Here is a 14,816-nt window from a genome sequence, read left to right on the forward strand (position 1 = left end):
ATGAAAGGGGATGTGATTAATTTTATGAAGGATTTTCATAAAATTGGTAGATTGGTAAAGGGATTAAATAACTCCTTTATCACCTTAGTCCCTAAAAAGGAGAACCCTGTGGACTTATTTGATTATAGGTCCATAAGCCTGGTTGGTTCAGTGTTTAAAATCTTAGCCAAGGTTTTGTCTGCAAGGCTAAAAGCTGTGCTTCCTAGTGTTATTAGTGAAACCCAATCAACTTTTCTCGGGGGGAGAAATATTCTTGATGGTGTACTTATTGCAAATGAAGTGGTGGATGGGTGGAAGAAGGCTAAAAAGAAGGAAGTGTTAATTAAAATTGACTTGGAAAGGCTTATGACTCAGTAAATTGGGGTTTTCTGTACTCAATGCTTCTAAATTTTGGGTTTGGTGTTAGATGGTCAGAATGGATTATGGAGTGTGTTACCACAGCTCGTGTTTCTGTCCTGGTCAATGGCTCTCCTACTAATGAGTTTCGTCTGCAGAGGGGTCTTAAACAAGGAGATCCATTGTCTCCTTTCTTGTTTAACTTGGTGGCTGAGGGATTGAATGTGCTATTAAATAGGGCATTCCAGCTAGGCATTATTAAAGGGGTGAAAATAGGGGTTGGGGATGTGGTGTTGTCTTATTTGCAATTTGCTGATGACTCCTTATTGTTGTGTGAAAGTAACCTAAAGAGGATATTAAGGTGCTTTGAGGTTATGTCTAGGTTGAGAATTAATTACCATAAAAGTCAGGTTTGTGGAGTGAGTGTAGTTGATGGTTTGTTGGGCAGATTTGCTGGTATCTTAAACTGCAAGACCAAAAAGTTGCCTGTGCAGTATTTAGGGCTGCCCTTAGGGGCTAATCCCAGTTGTAAAGCAACCTGGAAACCAGTGGTGGAGAAAGTGAGAAGCAGACTTGCTAGTTGGAAGAGGAAGACTCTGTCTCATGCTGGTAGACTCACTCTAATTAAATCTGCTCTTGCATCTTTACCCGTGTATTATATGTCCTTGTTCAAAATGCCGGATGTGGTAGCTAAAACTTTGGAGAGATTGCAAGCCTCATTTCTTTGGGGAGGAACAGAAGTTAGAAGAAAGGTGCATATGGTCAAATGGGAGGAGCTGACCAAAAGCTTGGAGCAAGGGGGTTTGGGGCTGAGAAGAGTGAGGGTGGTAAATTCTTGTTTACTAATCAAATGGTGGTGGAGATTTAGGAATGAAAAGGAAGCCTTGTGGAGAAGAGTTGTTTGCAGTAAGTATAAAATGGATTTTAGGGATTGGATTCCTTTCACTTCTACCACCAGTAGAATGTCTAGTGTATGGAAAGGTATAGTTACCATTGCAGAGTTAAATCACACCCTCTTGGAGTACTACATCAATAATTTTCAGCTTAAGATTGGGGATGGGAATAATATTAGATTCTGGGTGGACAAATGGTGGAATAGGACAAGTCTTAGAGAGGAATTTCCGGGTCTGTATAGGTTGGTGGTGAATAAAGAAGAGTCACTTAGATCAATGCATGACCAAAAGGTTGTTGAAGGTAATTGGGTGTGTCAGTTCAGAAGGAGGCTGTATAAGTGGGAGGTTAGTGAGGTTTTCAGACTCAGAAACTTCCTGGCAATAGCACCTAGTCCTGTTCCAGATCAAACTGATTGTCCAGTGTGGAATGCAACATCATCTAGGGTATTCTCTGTCTGCTCTGCTTACACAGGTTTGTTGGCTTCAACTGGCCCTTTGTTAAGGTCTACTAAATTAGTGTGGATCCCTTACATGCCACCAAAAGTTCAATTCTTTACTTGGTTAGCTTGGCGAAATAGGGTTAAGACTGCAGTGTACTTACAAAGAATTGGTGCCCTTAACAACTCTGTTTCAACTCTGTGTGTCTTTTGCACTGATGACCCAGAAACTGTGAATCATGTGTTGATTTCCTGCCCATTTGCTTGGAAGGTATGGTCTGGAATGCTGCTATGGTGGGATGTTGTGGGGGCTCTACCTGAATCTGTTGATGGAGTCTTATTATGGTGGGAAGGACAATCGTTTAGGAGTCAAGAGAGGAAGATCTGGAGAAGAGTGCCTCTGGTTGTGCTTTGGTCTCTTTGGCAGCACAGGAATGCTATAGTGTTTAAGGCATCTGCTCCAAACTTGGAGGAGTTGTGTGAAGTGATTAAGGTGAGAATTGCTTTATGGCTGAAACCAAGGTTCTCTAAGCACCTTTTTTTCTGTGCAGGATTTTCTAGTTAATCTTAAGCAAGTAAGATGCTGTATTAGAGGCAAGTAAGATGCTGTTTGCTTATAACCCTCTGTTCTGGTTTTGTGTTTGGTTACTTTGGTCTTGTAAAGTTCATTGGTGGGGGTCCCAATGATGGAAGGTCAAGTTTGGGGGGTTGGTGGCTTTTGCTTCTGGTTTTTTTCTGTTATTTTTTGCTTATTCCTGTTCTGCATAATCTCTGTTTGGATTTGCAGCTGGTTTTTCTTGGGCTGGTGTTTGTGTTCTGCTTTCCCTTGGGCTGGTGACTTACCAACTGGGGGGCTCTTTCATTGTATTTGCTTGTTCTTCATTAATATAATTCTCTGTTGGCTGTTTCAAAAAAAAAAAAAAAAAGTAAAAATTTATTTATTATTATTAATTGATTGGAGCTCGAGATGAACCTTTTATCTATAATTCTCTTATAGATATTTCCAATATCCAAATAATTATTTATTTTTTATCGGATAAAGTTAATAATTAATTATTAAATTAGTATCTCGACGGAGTTAAACTGACACCCATACATCTTATAAGAAAATTTTGCACTCCCATTTCACTCCTAAGAGTGAAACCTAAGATTTCCTTTTTAGAATAAACTTGGTGACCAAAAAATTAACCAACTAGATTAGAGCCCCATGATTCTATTGAACAAAATTTTATATTAACAACTACATGTCAAATGCAGATCTAAAAAATTACATGTCAAATGACATGTCATCACTGTTGTCCAAATTGTGAAATTAAATAAATAGATTCATGAATAAATCAAAATTATATATGAAGAACACATGCTAAGAATTATAACTAAATTACAACAGAAATACCCAATAGATTAAAATGGTAAAGAAAGCAAACCGAAACTTGCACGGTAGCAGTTTCCTTAAAACAAATTTTCGCTATCTCATAGGTTGAGTGCTTGAGGAATTTCGGCGTCTGTCTTCTAAGATACGACGGTCAAAAACCAGCTACGGCAGAAGCATTCTCTGTCTAGCTTAGCGAACAAAAACCGTGGCAGCACTTTCTCACTGTAGAAACTTTCTAGCAAACTAACTTGTAAAATGGAAGCAAAAATTTCTGTGTTGAGACTAGACAAGAGGGTCTCAATTTATACATATATAGAGGAGGTGCCTCCAACCTTTATGGCTAGTCACTAATGCACCATTAACCTACCTTTATGGTTTGTCATTAATGCATCAATAACTTCTGCAATATTGCAGCAGTTACAAACATATTATATACACTAATCCCACTACCTCTTCATGAAGTTAACTTCATGAGGCAATTTCTTATTTAATTCTCAATGGTTTTTTACCATTCTTTTTGTGATGTAAAGATCTCATTGCAAAGTATCTAGACCTACTTGGATCCATCACAATAGATGGTTGGGGTCCACTTTAATATTTAATTAAAGTCACCAAAAACTCATTTTTTCTAGCAATCCCCCTCATGAATAAAAATTAACCGAAATGACTCAACAAACGGACACTGTTCAACAATAATGACTCAGAGAGAGAGTATAACGGACTAACCTCGATATTAGAGAAGGTAACTTTTGATTTTGAACCTCTCCTAGTGAAAACCTACTGATTTTACTGGTTGATAAGTGAATATGACATCTTGAACTGCTCTGCCATTTATGTAAACTGAGACAATAGATCTCACACGAGAATTATTCCTACCACCATTCTGTTCTCACTGGTATGCCTTGTATTGCCCTGAGCACTAGCCTGGTTTAGCGAGTGGCTTCAAAGAATTTTGGCCTTCCCAATTCTTCTAGAAGTGGCCCCACTTCACACTCACATAGGTGACTCTTCAAAGTATCCTGTTATACCTTGTTTGAATCCTCAATACATAAGAAGCACTAAAAATTTTGCTTAACCTTCACCCCTGCAAGTATCACTGTTTAAAGGAATGGCTGGAGGGTTTTACCCCCATAGTGACATACCATTGTTACACGCAATTAGGTTGTCCTATTGAACTTAGATCTTGGGATTTCCAGTCAACTAGGTTGGGTTTCCATTCCGGTAACTTCCAAAAGCCTCAACCCCATTCCTTTTGACGACGTCTTGACTAACACTCGATTTAACCCTTTGGTTAGTGGATCCGCAATGTTATTTTTAGACTTTACATAGTCTATAGAGACAACTCCATTCGAGAGTAGTTGTCGTATGAAATTATGTCTAAGACGGATATGTCTAAACTTTTCATTATACATATTACTCTGTGCCCTACCAATTGCAGATTGACTATCACAATGAATACAAATAGATGGCACAGGTTTAGACCAACGTGGGATATTTTCAATGAAATGACGAACCCATTCAACTTCTTCCGTTGCTTTATCTAAAGCAATAAACTCTGATTTCATCATTGATCTAGATATACACGTTTGCTTGGAAGATTTCCAAGTTGGGATCCCAACTGGAGGGTGTTGTTAGGTCTCTGTAGGCCTATACAGAATCCGTATCGATAATCTGAATTGTTCAATATGTAGGTCTTATCGAGTACATCATCTTTGTAAAAATCATGTTGGTTAGATATCGATAGTCACTTGATCATATCACATTTATATAAATAATTTATTTTAAAAATCGTACTTATCATTAACACAAGTATGATATGATCAAGTGGCTATCTATATCCGATCAATGCGACTTTGTAGGGATGCAATGATTTGACAAGTTTATAGACTTTCTTGCTTTGCCCTGGAGCTGAAAACCCTTCAGGTTGCTCCATGTAGATTTTTTCATTCAAATCCCGATTTAAGAAAGCTGTCTTTACATTCATCTAGTGTATCTCCAGATTGTGCAAAGCTGCTATCGCAATCATTATGCGAATGGATGTTATCCTAGTTACAGGTGAGTACGTATCAAAGTAATCCGGGCTTTCTCATTACTTGTACGCTTTGATAACGAGCCTAGCCTTATACTTATCAATTGACCCATCGGCCTTCATTTTTCTTTAAAAAATCCACTTGTAGTCTAAAGGCTTACTACTTGGAGGTAAATCCACTAACTCCCAAGTGTGGTTCTATAAGATGGAGTTAATCTCACTTTTGATCGCTTCTTTCCACAAAGGACTCTCCGGAGAAGTCACAGTTGTGTGGAAAATTTGAGGTTCGTTCTCAACCATATAAGTCAAGAAGTCTGGACCAAAAAACTTGGACATCCTAGCCTTTTTACTCCTTCTAGGCTCATCTAAAACCTTAATTTGATCATCAAAATGATCATCATCACTAGCAAGCTCATCAAATTGTTCCAATGACCTCAGAACCCCTTTTTGGGTTCGGCAAGGAAAACTGTCTTCAAAGAAACATGCATTCCTTGACTCCATGATAGTATTCCTATGCATGTCTGAAATTTCAGACTTATGTACTAGACACCGATATGCACTATTATTATGTGCATAACCAATGAATATACAATCTATGGATTTCGGGCCTATCCTAACCCGTTTGGGTGTAGGTATCGCCATTTTTGCAAGACACCCCCACATTCGTAAGAATTTATAAGAAGGCCTAACGCTTTTCCATAACTCATCCAGTGACTTGTCTACCTTCTTCTGGGGTACTTTATTCAGAATGTAATTCGTGGAGAGAATTGTTTTACCCCACATGTTCTGTGGCAATCCAGAACTTATCAAAATTACATTCATCATTTCCTTTAGCGTCCTATTCTTCTGCTCAGTAATCCCATTTGACTGGAGAGAATAAGGTGCCGTGGTTTGGTGGATAATTTCGGATTAAGCACAAATCTCAATAAACGGTGATTCATACTCACTACCACGATCACTTCTTAAAACTTTAATCTTGCGGCCTAATTGATTCTCAACTTCATTCTTATAAAGAACAAATTTGTCAATAGCCTCATCTTTGCTTTTGAGCAAATAGACGTAACAATACTTAGTGCAAGTATCAACAAAAGTGATGAAGTACTTATTGTCACCACGTGATTGTATAAATTTTAAGTCACACACATCCCTATGCACTAAGTCCAACGGCTCTGAACTTCTTTCAATAGAATAAAACAAAGATTTTGTTAACTTCGCTTCAACACAAGTTTCACACTTGTGTTTTGGATTAATCTTAAAAGATGGTATGTGATCTAACTTGATTAATCTACGTAAAGATTCAAAGTTCACATGTCCTAGTCTACCATACCACAAATTGGAAGACCCAAGCATATAAGCAAAAGAAGATGCAGTTTTATTCATCTTTGGGATAATAGTCATTACATTGAGTTTGAACATACCCCCGAACATATATCTCTTACCTACATACACTCCACTTTTGGTCAGAATGACCTTGTCTGACTTGAAGACCATGAGAAAACCATGTTTGCTGAGAAGAGACCCTGAGACAAGATTCTTACGAATGCCCGAAACATACAAGACTTTGTTCAAGGTCAGCTCCTTTCCTTCGGTCAACTTCAGGACCGCCTTTCCTTTCCTCTCAACAATGGAGGTAGTAGAGTTTCCCATAAACAACTTCTCACGGTTTGTAACTGGCTCGAAAGTTGTAAACAACTTCTTCTCAGAGTAAATGTGGCGTGTAGCCCCAGTATCAATCCACTATTCTCTTGGGTTTAAACCCACCAAATTCACCTCAGAGACAATGGCAAACAAGTGCATGTCTTTCTCATCATGGGAGTGCTCTTGCTTATCTGCCATGTGAGCACAAGGTTTGGCCTTGTATGGCTTCTTTTGCTTGCGGCAGTCACTAGCCCAATGTCTCGTTACCACAGTTGTAGCACTTCTCGAAGAACCGATAACCAGGTTCCTACGGCTTGTATGCCGACTTCTTTGCAACTCCACCCCTTTGCCCCAGCTTTGAGCCCTTGTTCATAGGGGGCTTCTTCCTTACCCCAGAAGATCTGCCATGCTCAATGACATTGGCTTTCACTGAGGAGGTACTCCCTCCCCTCTTTCTATTATCCTCCTCAATTCGGAGTCAAATAATCAAGTTTTCAACTGACATTTCCTTGCGCTTGTGCTTTTAGTAGTTCTTGAAGTCCTTCCAACCATTGGGAAGTTTCTCAATGATCACAGCAACTTGGAATGACTCGTTCAAAGGCATCCCCTCAGTATGAATTTCATGCAAGATCACTTGGAACTCCTAGACTTAGCTTATTACAGTTTTTAAATCTGTCATTTTAAAGTCCAAGAATCGGCCAAACACAAATTTCTTTGCCCCGGCGTCCTTAGTCCTGTACTTTTTGTCTAGAGATTTCCATAACTCTTTTGTTGAGCTCTTAGCACAAAACACACTGTAGAGTGAGTCTGCTAAGCTGTTGAACACCTAGTTTCGGCAAAGATAGTCTGTCTGTTTCCATGTGTCAAGTGCCATGACTTTCTGCCTATTTGGCTCATTCTTTGCCACGGTTGAAGGATCCTCACTCAAAACCTTTGCAAGGTTCAACGTGGTCAAGTAGAACAACATCTTTTGCTGCTATCTCTTGAAGTTCACCTCAGTAAATTTCTCTGGGCACTCATGGTGACTGAGCGGTCCTTCTGGAACAGTCGGAGTAACACCAGGGTTGACTACAGAGGTCATAATTGGAGTTGCCAAGTCAGTTGTCCCAGGGTTTAGATCCCTACTTAGGGCTGCAAACAAACTGAGTTGTTCATGAACAGCTTGAAGCTCGGCTCGTTAACAGCTCGTTTAAGCTCGTTCGATAACCAAACGAGTTGAGCTCGAGCTTTGTTACCAAGCTCCATTATTAAATGAGTCGAACTCGAGCTAATATCAGCTTGGCTCGATTAGGCTCGACTCGATTATATTACATTATTATATCATATTATATATTAGTTACAAACAAAAAAAAAATAATTGAAAATATTAATGATAACCCAGTTTCCAAGTCATCAATAAGTAATAAAGTCTCCAAGTCATCAAGAAATAATAAACAAATAATAAAGTATTGTCTAACAGAAAGTGAGAAAATGGAAAACAATTTATAAAGGGTGAGATTACTTCAAGTTTCCTTATCATTTGATGTGGGACAGCCACTGAATGAACTTCACAAAAAAAAAGAAAAAAAAGAATTGTAAATGACGTGTCCCAGGTTTGGGATTGTTCAAGTATCCCACATCGCTTCTTTTACACATTCAATAGGGACAAGGGCTCCATATAAGTGGAGGAAGCCAACAATCTACCTTTTCTTCTGCGATTTAAGCGACTATTAATAACAAAGTCGAGCCATACGAGCCGAGCTCGAGTTTTGCTTCAGCCTAACGAGTCGAGCACGAGTTTAGTAATGTTAAGTTCATTTGAGCTCGAGCCGAGCTCGAGCACTTGAAAATTTATTCGAGTCGAGCTTGAACACGATGATACTCAGCTAGACTCGGCTCGTTTGCAGCCCTATCCCCACCAACATTAGTAGTAGCAACATCATTAGTGACAGTTGCCATTTTTGAAAAATATAACAGAATATCACTTTTTATGTTTCCAAAAATTAAACTTAACCCTTCGAAAATCTCATAGTTTGAAATTTAATTCAAAAACTAGTCTCACTACTTTACCAAGAATTGAACATGGTCAAGAATGTTCTCAAGAAGACTGGAGGGGTTACACCGGTCCCACTTAAAATCCAATTAACCTTTTGACAAAACTTTCAAGAGCATGTTGACTCCTAGTCCGTAATAAACAATTTTCAGAATTAAATTTTTCAAGGGATGAACTAGGTTAAAACAAACCAGTTCCAAACTTACAAGCAATTAGAATAAAATTTCTAACAATTACAAGCAATGTAAAAAATTCCTATAACAAAGATAAGCCAAAAAAAAAAAAAAAAAAAGAAAAAGGCTTCTAATATGCCAAGCAAACAACCTTGCTTAAAAAATTGGCAAGTAATCACTACTAAATCTCAAACAAAATTGCTTAAATAATATAGTCCAAATAATTCTTTTCCACGCTTAGGTATTCCTGTAAAAAAGTTAACAGAAAAATCAAAACAAAAATACAAATCAAATATTCTAGGCAGAAAGTAAATATAATAAATTAATTGAAACCATCTAATAAACTAATTAATAAGAAAATTAACTAATCAATTAACATGCTAGATGTGTTACAAAAATAAAATTATTACAAAGGTGACAAAACCTTATACCTCCTAAATAATTAAACTTCTAGCCATGAGTTACATATCAATTTAATTGACAATAATTAATAAATTAAATTAATATTCAAGAGTTACATATCAATTTATACAAAAAAAATAATCATGTAATCTTATAACTCTAAATAAATAAATTAAATTAATATGCAAGAGTTACAAAATAAAATTAAAACTTCAAAATTAAATTCAACTTTAAAATAAGATTTGTGACTCCAAATTAAATTACAACTTTAAAAATAAAATTTAATAGTCATAACTCCAAATAAATAAATTTAATTCAAAATTTTAATTCACCCAATTAAATTACACAATAGTCATATACATAAATTTAGACAAGTTACAAAACTCTATAACTCTAAAACCTTAAATTAAAAGTTAATAGGCTAGAGTTATATAGAATTTAAATCACAATAAACATGTAATAAACTTGTAAATTATTCTAGCAATTAACATGTAAATAAGTCTATAGTAATTAACATGTAAATAATTCTAGAATAAGAAGCATGAAAAATTGATTTAAATCTAGAAAATAAAAACATGTGAATTAATTTAGTATGTAATCATATATGCAACAATAACTAGCAACATGTAATTCCTCATTTTTTATTTTTTTTTTATTATTTTTTTACTATTGTAGGCATGCCTCGGAAAAAGATGTGAAGGAAAATAAATTCAAATGCAAACAGTGTACATCTTCTAATACATAGACACCAAACCAAAATTATTCCCAAGGATTATTCTAACATAGAGAAACATGTGATTTATAATAATAGACCAAAACAAAACTAATCATGAAAGCAGTGGACTTATCTATTTTCTACAAACCAACAGTAAGCCTATTTCTATAATTAATACACAACTGTGCAAATGTCAATGCAACATCTAGTAACCCCGGAAAGAAAAAAACAGTGGACTAATTTTTCAAAAATTACCAATATTGAAAATATGCAAAGTAGGTGTGTGAGTGAATTTCTGACCACACTGCCAACTCAGTACTCAGCTGGAGAACACGGCGGAATAGGATAAGCCTGAATGACCTGCAACAGAAAGAAGAGATTTCGGTGGTGGTTCATCCACCTGGGGGCACTCCGATGATTAAGTCAGTAATCAAATATCTCTCAAAGATAATCAATAGAGCTTAACTCACTGTTCTGAATATAAATTGCGTACCTTAAACCCATGGGGGTACCTCTCTTTTATAGTTAACTCAATCCTAGTCCCAATAGAAGCCTTGTTTCAATGGACTTTAGCTTAGTGCTTATCCTGGACTCTTCAATAGATAAAGATAAACTCCCTAAGAGCTTTATTCATATCCAGGTTGAGTCCCTTCCTCATTTTAAGACTCTTGTCCCTTATCCGCTTATCCCGGATTTTGATATCTTCGGAGACAACCTCGGCCTAGCCGAGATCACCTCGGCGTCATGACCAGGACACGTGGCACCTCGGCTGACACGTCGGCGTCACCTTGGCCATGTGTTGGTACTCAGAAAATATATCTCCACAACTGCCCCCTAAGTTCTATTACCTCGGCATCCTGAGGTGATGGAACCTATACCGTTCATGTCGGCTATTTTGCCGAGGTCGTGATACACCGGCTTTTCACAACCAGGTCCTGTAGTCTGCCTCATCAAGGTTCTAGAATTTTTAACAAAGATTGTCCAAGTTTCTCAGCCGAGATCATCCTAAAGGCCAAGGTACTGCTCCATAAAATCAAGAATTTCAAGAGCTCCCCCACGCGTATGAGCTGTTACGCAAAATAAGCCAACAATTTCTGCCACGCATTTGTCCCTCACTGGACCGTGTCTGAGATGCGCTTGTAAGTTGTCTTGCGTCTGGGTGCGCCGTTTGACCAATGCGTTGTTCTAGGCTCATCAATTGCATTTTGCTGCCTCTTCGCGTTTTTTTTGACAAAACTTTTTCCCCCTCTCTCTGTCTTTTCACTTATCATCATTTTTGTTCAAACTCTCTCTCTCTTACTTTCTCAAATCCTCTATTGTTCCAAGCTCTCAAGCTCTACTACCACCGCCGTTCACCTCCTCCGGCGAGGCTCTTGCTAATTTTTCCCATTGCTGCAGTTCATCTGACTTCGGCGAACTTAACACCAGCTTCATTTTCTTCGGTGAGTTACTGTTTCTTCCCGATTTAACTTCTTGTTTTAGTTTTTTGTCTTGTTTTACTGAACTCCACTGCTTTGCCTCTGCAATCCTGCTCATATCTTTAATATTTCAACCTGTATCTTGTTTTCCACCATATGTTTATTTCATGAATCTATTTTTGCCCCATCTGTTTTCTGAATTCACACTATTTACACATTTGTTGATTTTTGCCACTGTTCTTGGCGTGACACACCTGCGTAAACTTTTGTCTTGTGTTTCTTGACGATCCATCACTGTTCTTGACTCTGAATTACTGTTTTTGTTTGTGTTTTCTGCATGTTCTCCAGATTCTTGCGTTCAATCTCCGTTTGCATATATCTAGGTTTGGGATTTTGTTTGTAGAACAAATAAACTTTAGGAGAAATTGAAACGATCCCCCCAAATTCTTACCTTAGCTTATATTTAGGTTCTTGCCGAGGTCTCTAAAACCCTTACAAAAACCTCTCCTTTCTGAAATCTAACTTTTCCAGTTAAGCCGATATCATGGGTATGTAGAAGCATAGGGTAGACACCCCGACCAAATTAGAGCACTTCAAGTAGGAGTTTGACATCCCGGCCAACGTTCATCTGAGGTTGGCTGGGGAGAATGACTTCATCATGCCTACAACTGATTCTATGCCCTTCCTTATTGTAGCTTTCATCGAGTGTGGACTTAGGCTCCCACTCAACATCCCTTTTCGAGAAGTCCCCCATTACTATAAGTTGAACCCGATGCAGCTCGCCATCAATTCCTATTGAGTCATTAATGGCATAATAGCCTTAGCCCGACAAGAGAACGCAAGGGTTACCTTAGCCGACATCCAATACTGTTATACTATGTGTGGCCTTTCACTGAAAGAGAAAGGTTACATTTACTACCTCAAGCCGAGGTCCACAGAGTATAAAATCGTGGCCGACCTCCCAGACTCTAACAAGGGAGCTAGGGATGATTACTTCATTACCTTGGGAAACTTGGAGTTCGCTCTAGATGAGGACCTCTACCTCTACCCTCTTTCTCGAACAGTTTTTATAGAGGGTAATGGTAAGAGGCCAGTGTTTATACTTACTTGTTTTTTAAAGTCCTCAATACTTTGTTCTAATGTCTGTGTTATTCTTTTTGTAGTTCTTACTCAGCCACCCAAGAGCTTTCGCCATTTTTTCTTCCCTAGCAAAGACTTGAAGAAGCTTTTGGATTTGCCAGTGCACAAGCGCAGAGTCCCCCTGCTGCTTAATTTCATTCCCACCTACAAGTCGGTTCTTCCCGGCATTCCAAAGAAGAAGAAGAAAAGTCAGTCTCCTCCATCTGCCACTACTCCTCCATCAGCTTCATCATCTCAGCCAGATCAAGGATCAACCTCAGATCCAGCAGAGCAACCATTAACCTCGGCTCCATATCTAATCTCGTCATCTCAACGCCAACGCCGGGGATGAACTGTTTTTTCTGCCGAGATGGGCCGCCAAAAAGCAGTTGCCAAAGACCTCTTAGCCTGCATCCTTGTCGACATTGACGTTCAGCTAGCACAAACCCAGCCTCAACCAAAGCAAAAGCAAAATAGAGTCAAGAAGGCTCAGCCAAAGGCAAAGGTGACTCAGATTGATACTGAGGACACCTTTCTAATTTCCAAAATGGCTGAGAGTGATAAGCACAAGGCCTGCCGAGGCCCCATCATCCGAGTCTGCCAGATCAAAAAGGCCGAGGTTATCCTCTACAACTACCTAAGGGTCTCTGAAGCATGATTCCGTTTGGGCACCCCCAATAACACTGGAAGACAGGCCAGTGAGGGCTGGCGATAGTGTCGACGACGTTAATGTCGGCGTCGCTCTTAGTACCGCTCTGTTTCTTCCCGGCGATCTCGACCGGAACGCCGATATAAGCGAGTATGAAAACGTTTCTTTGATGCTCCAGCACTCTGTTCAAGTAAGTCTCTTTATTCGGTAATTTTTCTTTCTTTGTTTGTTTTTCATACTTATAACATTTTCTAATAACTTATGTTTTGTCTATTTTTCTTCAGGTAATTCAGTACGCCCATTCCTTCTCAATGCAATCTTTTGAGACAAGGAAGGCGTTGGCCGACAAGAATAGGGAGGCTGCTAGTCTGCAAAAGACTAATAAAAACTTGCAATAAAAAATGAAGACCTTGGAGAATCAGGCCGAGACTGCTATCAAAGCTAAGGATGGTGTCGAAGAAAAAGCGGAATCTGCTGAGGCCATCAAGAAGGTTCTCGAGGCCCAAAAGAGAGAGGCCGAGGAAAAGATGACCCAGGCTCAGAAAAAACTTCAAGATGCCTTGGCCACAAAAGAGGCCAAAGTCAAGGCTGCCGACGAGAAGGGATACAATGAGAGGGTGGCCGATGTCACGGCGGATTACGAGAAATAAGTAAAGCAGGCATGCAACAAGGGTTTTACCCTTGGTTGGATGACTTTACTGAAAAGCTCAAAATCCCCGATGACTCCCTCCTCAGGAACACCGACGTCCTTCCTCTGCCATTCCCCTCAACTCCAAGCCAATCTGACAACGACTCTGAGTCTGAGGAGGAAGTTTTGGTAAGGAAATCAAAAGAAGCTGCTGGGGCCAAGTCCTCTGTTCAAAATGAGCAAGTCCTGGACTTGACTCAAGATGAGGAGGGTGAGGAGGTTCCCAAGGATGCCACTCTTGAGAAGGCATCATCGGATGTGCCTCTCGCCGACAAGAGCCTCGATCAAACCCTTCAGGAAATAGATGCCGAGCTCACGGCTGAAAAAGCTGCCGAGATGTCCTCCCAGCAGTCTTCTGAACTTCAAACCCAACCGTTTGCTGAAGAGTCTTTATTTTGATGTCCTTTTCCTTTATATTTTGTACTTTTGTTTTTTCTTCTTTGGAACAATTGTAAGCTTTGGTCGGCATGACTTCTTTTGAATGTTAATATAGTTTCATTTCCTGAATGTTTGTATCTTTGTCTTCTTTTTACTGCTTTTGTATGATTCCATACTTATGCCTCATTTGGGAACCATCCCTTTTAGTCAAAAAGCCAAAAAGTTACTAAATTAGTCAAAAAGCCAACAACCCATACAAAAAATCAAAGATTCTCTTTTCTCTTTACTTTTTGCACATCTTTTCGTAAAAAGCCAAAAAGTCATCCCAAACATACTAATTTTTTTTAGCTCATATTTTAGCCAAATAGCCAAAAAGTTACTAAATTAGCCTGTTCCCAAACGAGGCCTTAGATTTTTTTGTATATCTTCAATGCACACTTTCACAGTGTAATTTTCTCGGGGTGAAATACCTCGGCTATACGCACCAACGGTTTACATCGACAAGTACATGAGTACTCAGTTTAATACAACCTT

At 38.8% G+C, this 14,816-nt stretch overlaps 1 protein-coding gene across 1 annotated transcript; it reads left to right on the plus strand.

Moving 5' to 3' along the window:
• LOC114286892 (uncharacterized) lies at positions 1–13,614 on the plus strand. The gene is made up of 7 exons (XM_082904737.1): positions 1–317; positions 407–2,159; positions 2,259–2,359; positions 2,454–2,530; positions 12,612–12,891; positions 13,262–13,406; positions 13,501–13,614. Exons 1-7 carry the CDS (start codon positions 1–3, stop codon positions 13,612–13,614), a joined length of 2,787 nt encoding a protein of 928 aa, XP_082760863.1.
• The last annotated feature ends 1,202 nt before the right edge of the window (positions 13,615–14,816 follow it).

The sequence above is a fragment of the Camellia sinensis genome, chromosome 14 (genome assembly GCF_055761805.1).
Source record: "Camellia sinensis isolate YWXY chromosome 14, ASM5576180v1, whole genome shotgun sequence".
NCBI classification, from domain to species: Eukaryota; Viridiplantae; Streptophyta; class Magnoliopsida; order Ericales; family Theaceae; genus Camellia; species Camellia sinensis.

Excerpts from the sequence above, each read along its gene's own strand:
- LOC114286892 (XM_082904737.1), top strand. The coding sequence starts at position 1 with ATGAAAGGGGATGTGATTAATTTTATGAAGGATTTTCATAAAATTGGT. Across the intron at positions 318-406 it reads AAGGCTAAAAAGAAGGAAGT|ATGGTCAGAATGGATTATGG; the intron begins GTTAATTAAAAT and ends GTTTGGTGTTAG. Across the intron at positions 2,531-12,611 it reads AACTGGGGGGCTCTTTCATT|TTCTTACTCAGCCACCCAAG; the intron begins GTATTTGCTTGT and ends TTCTTTTTGTAG.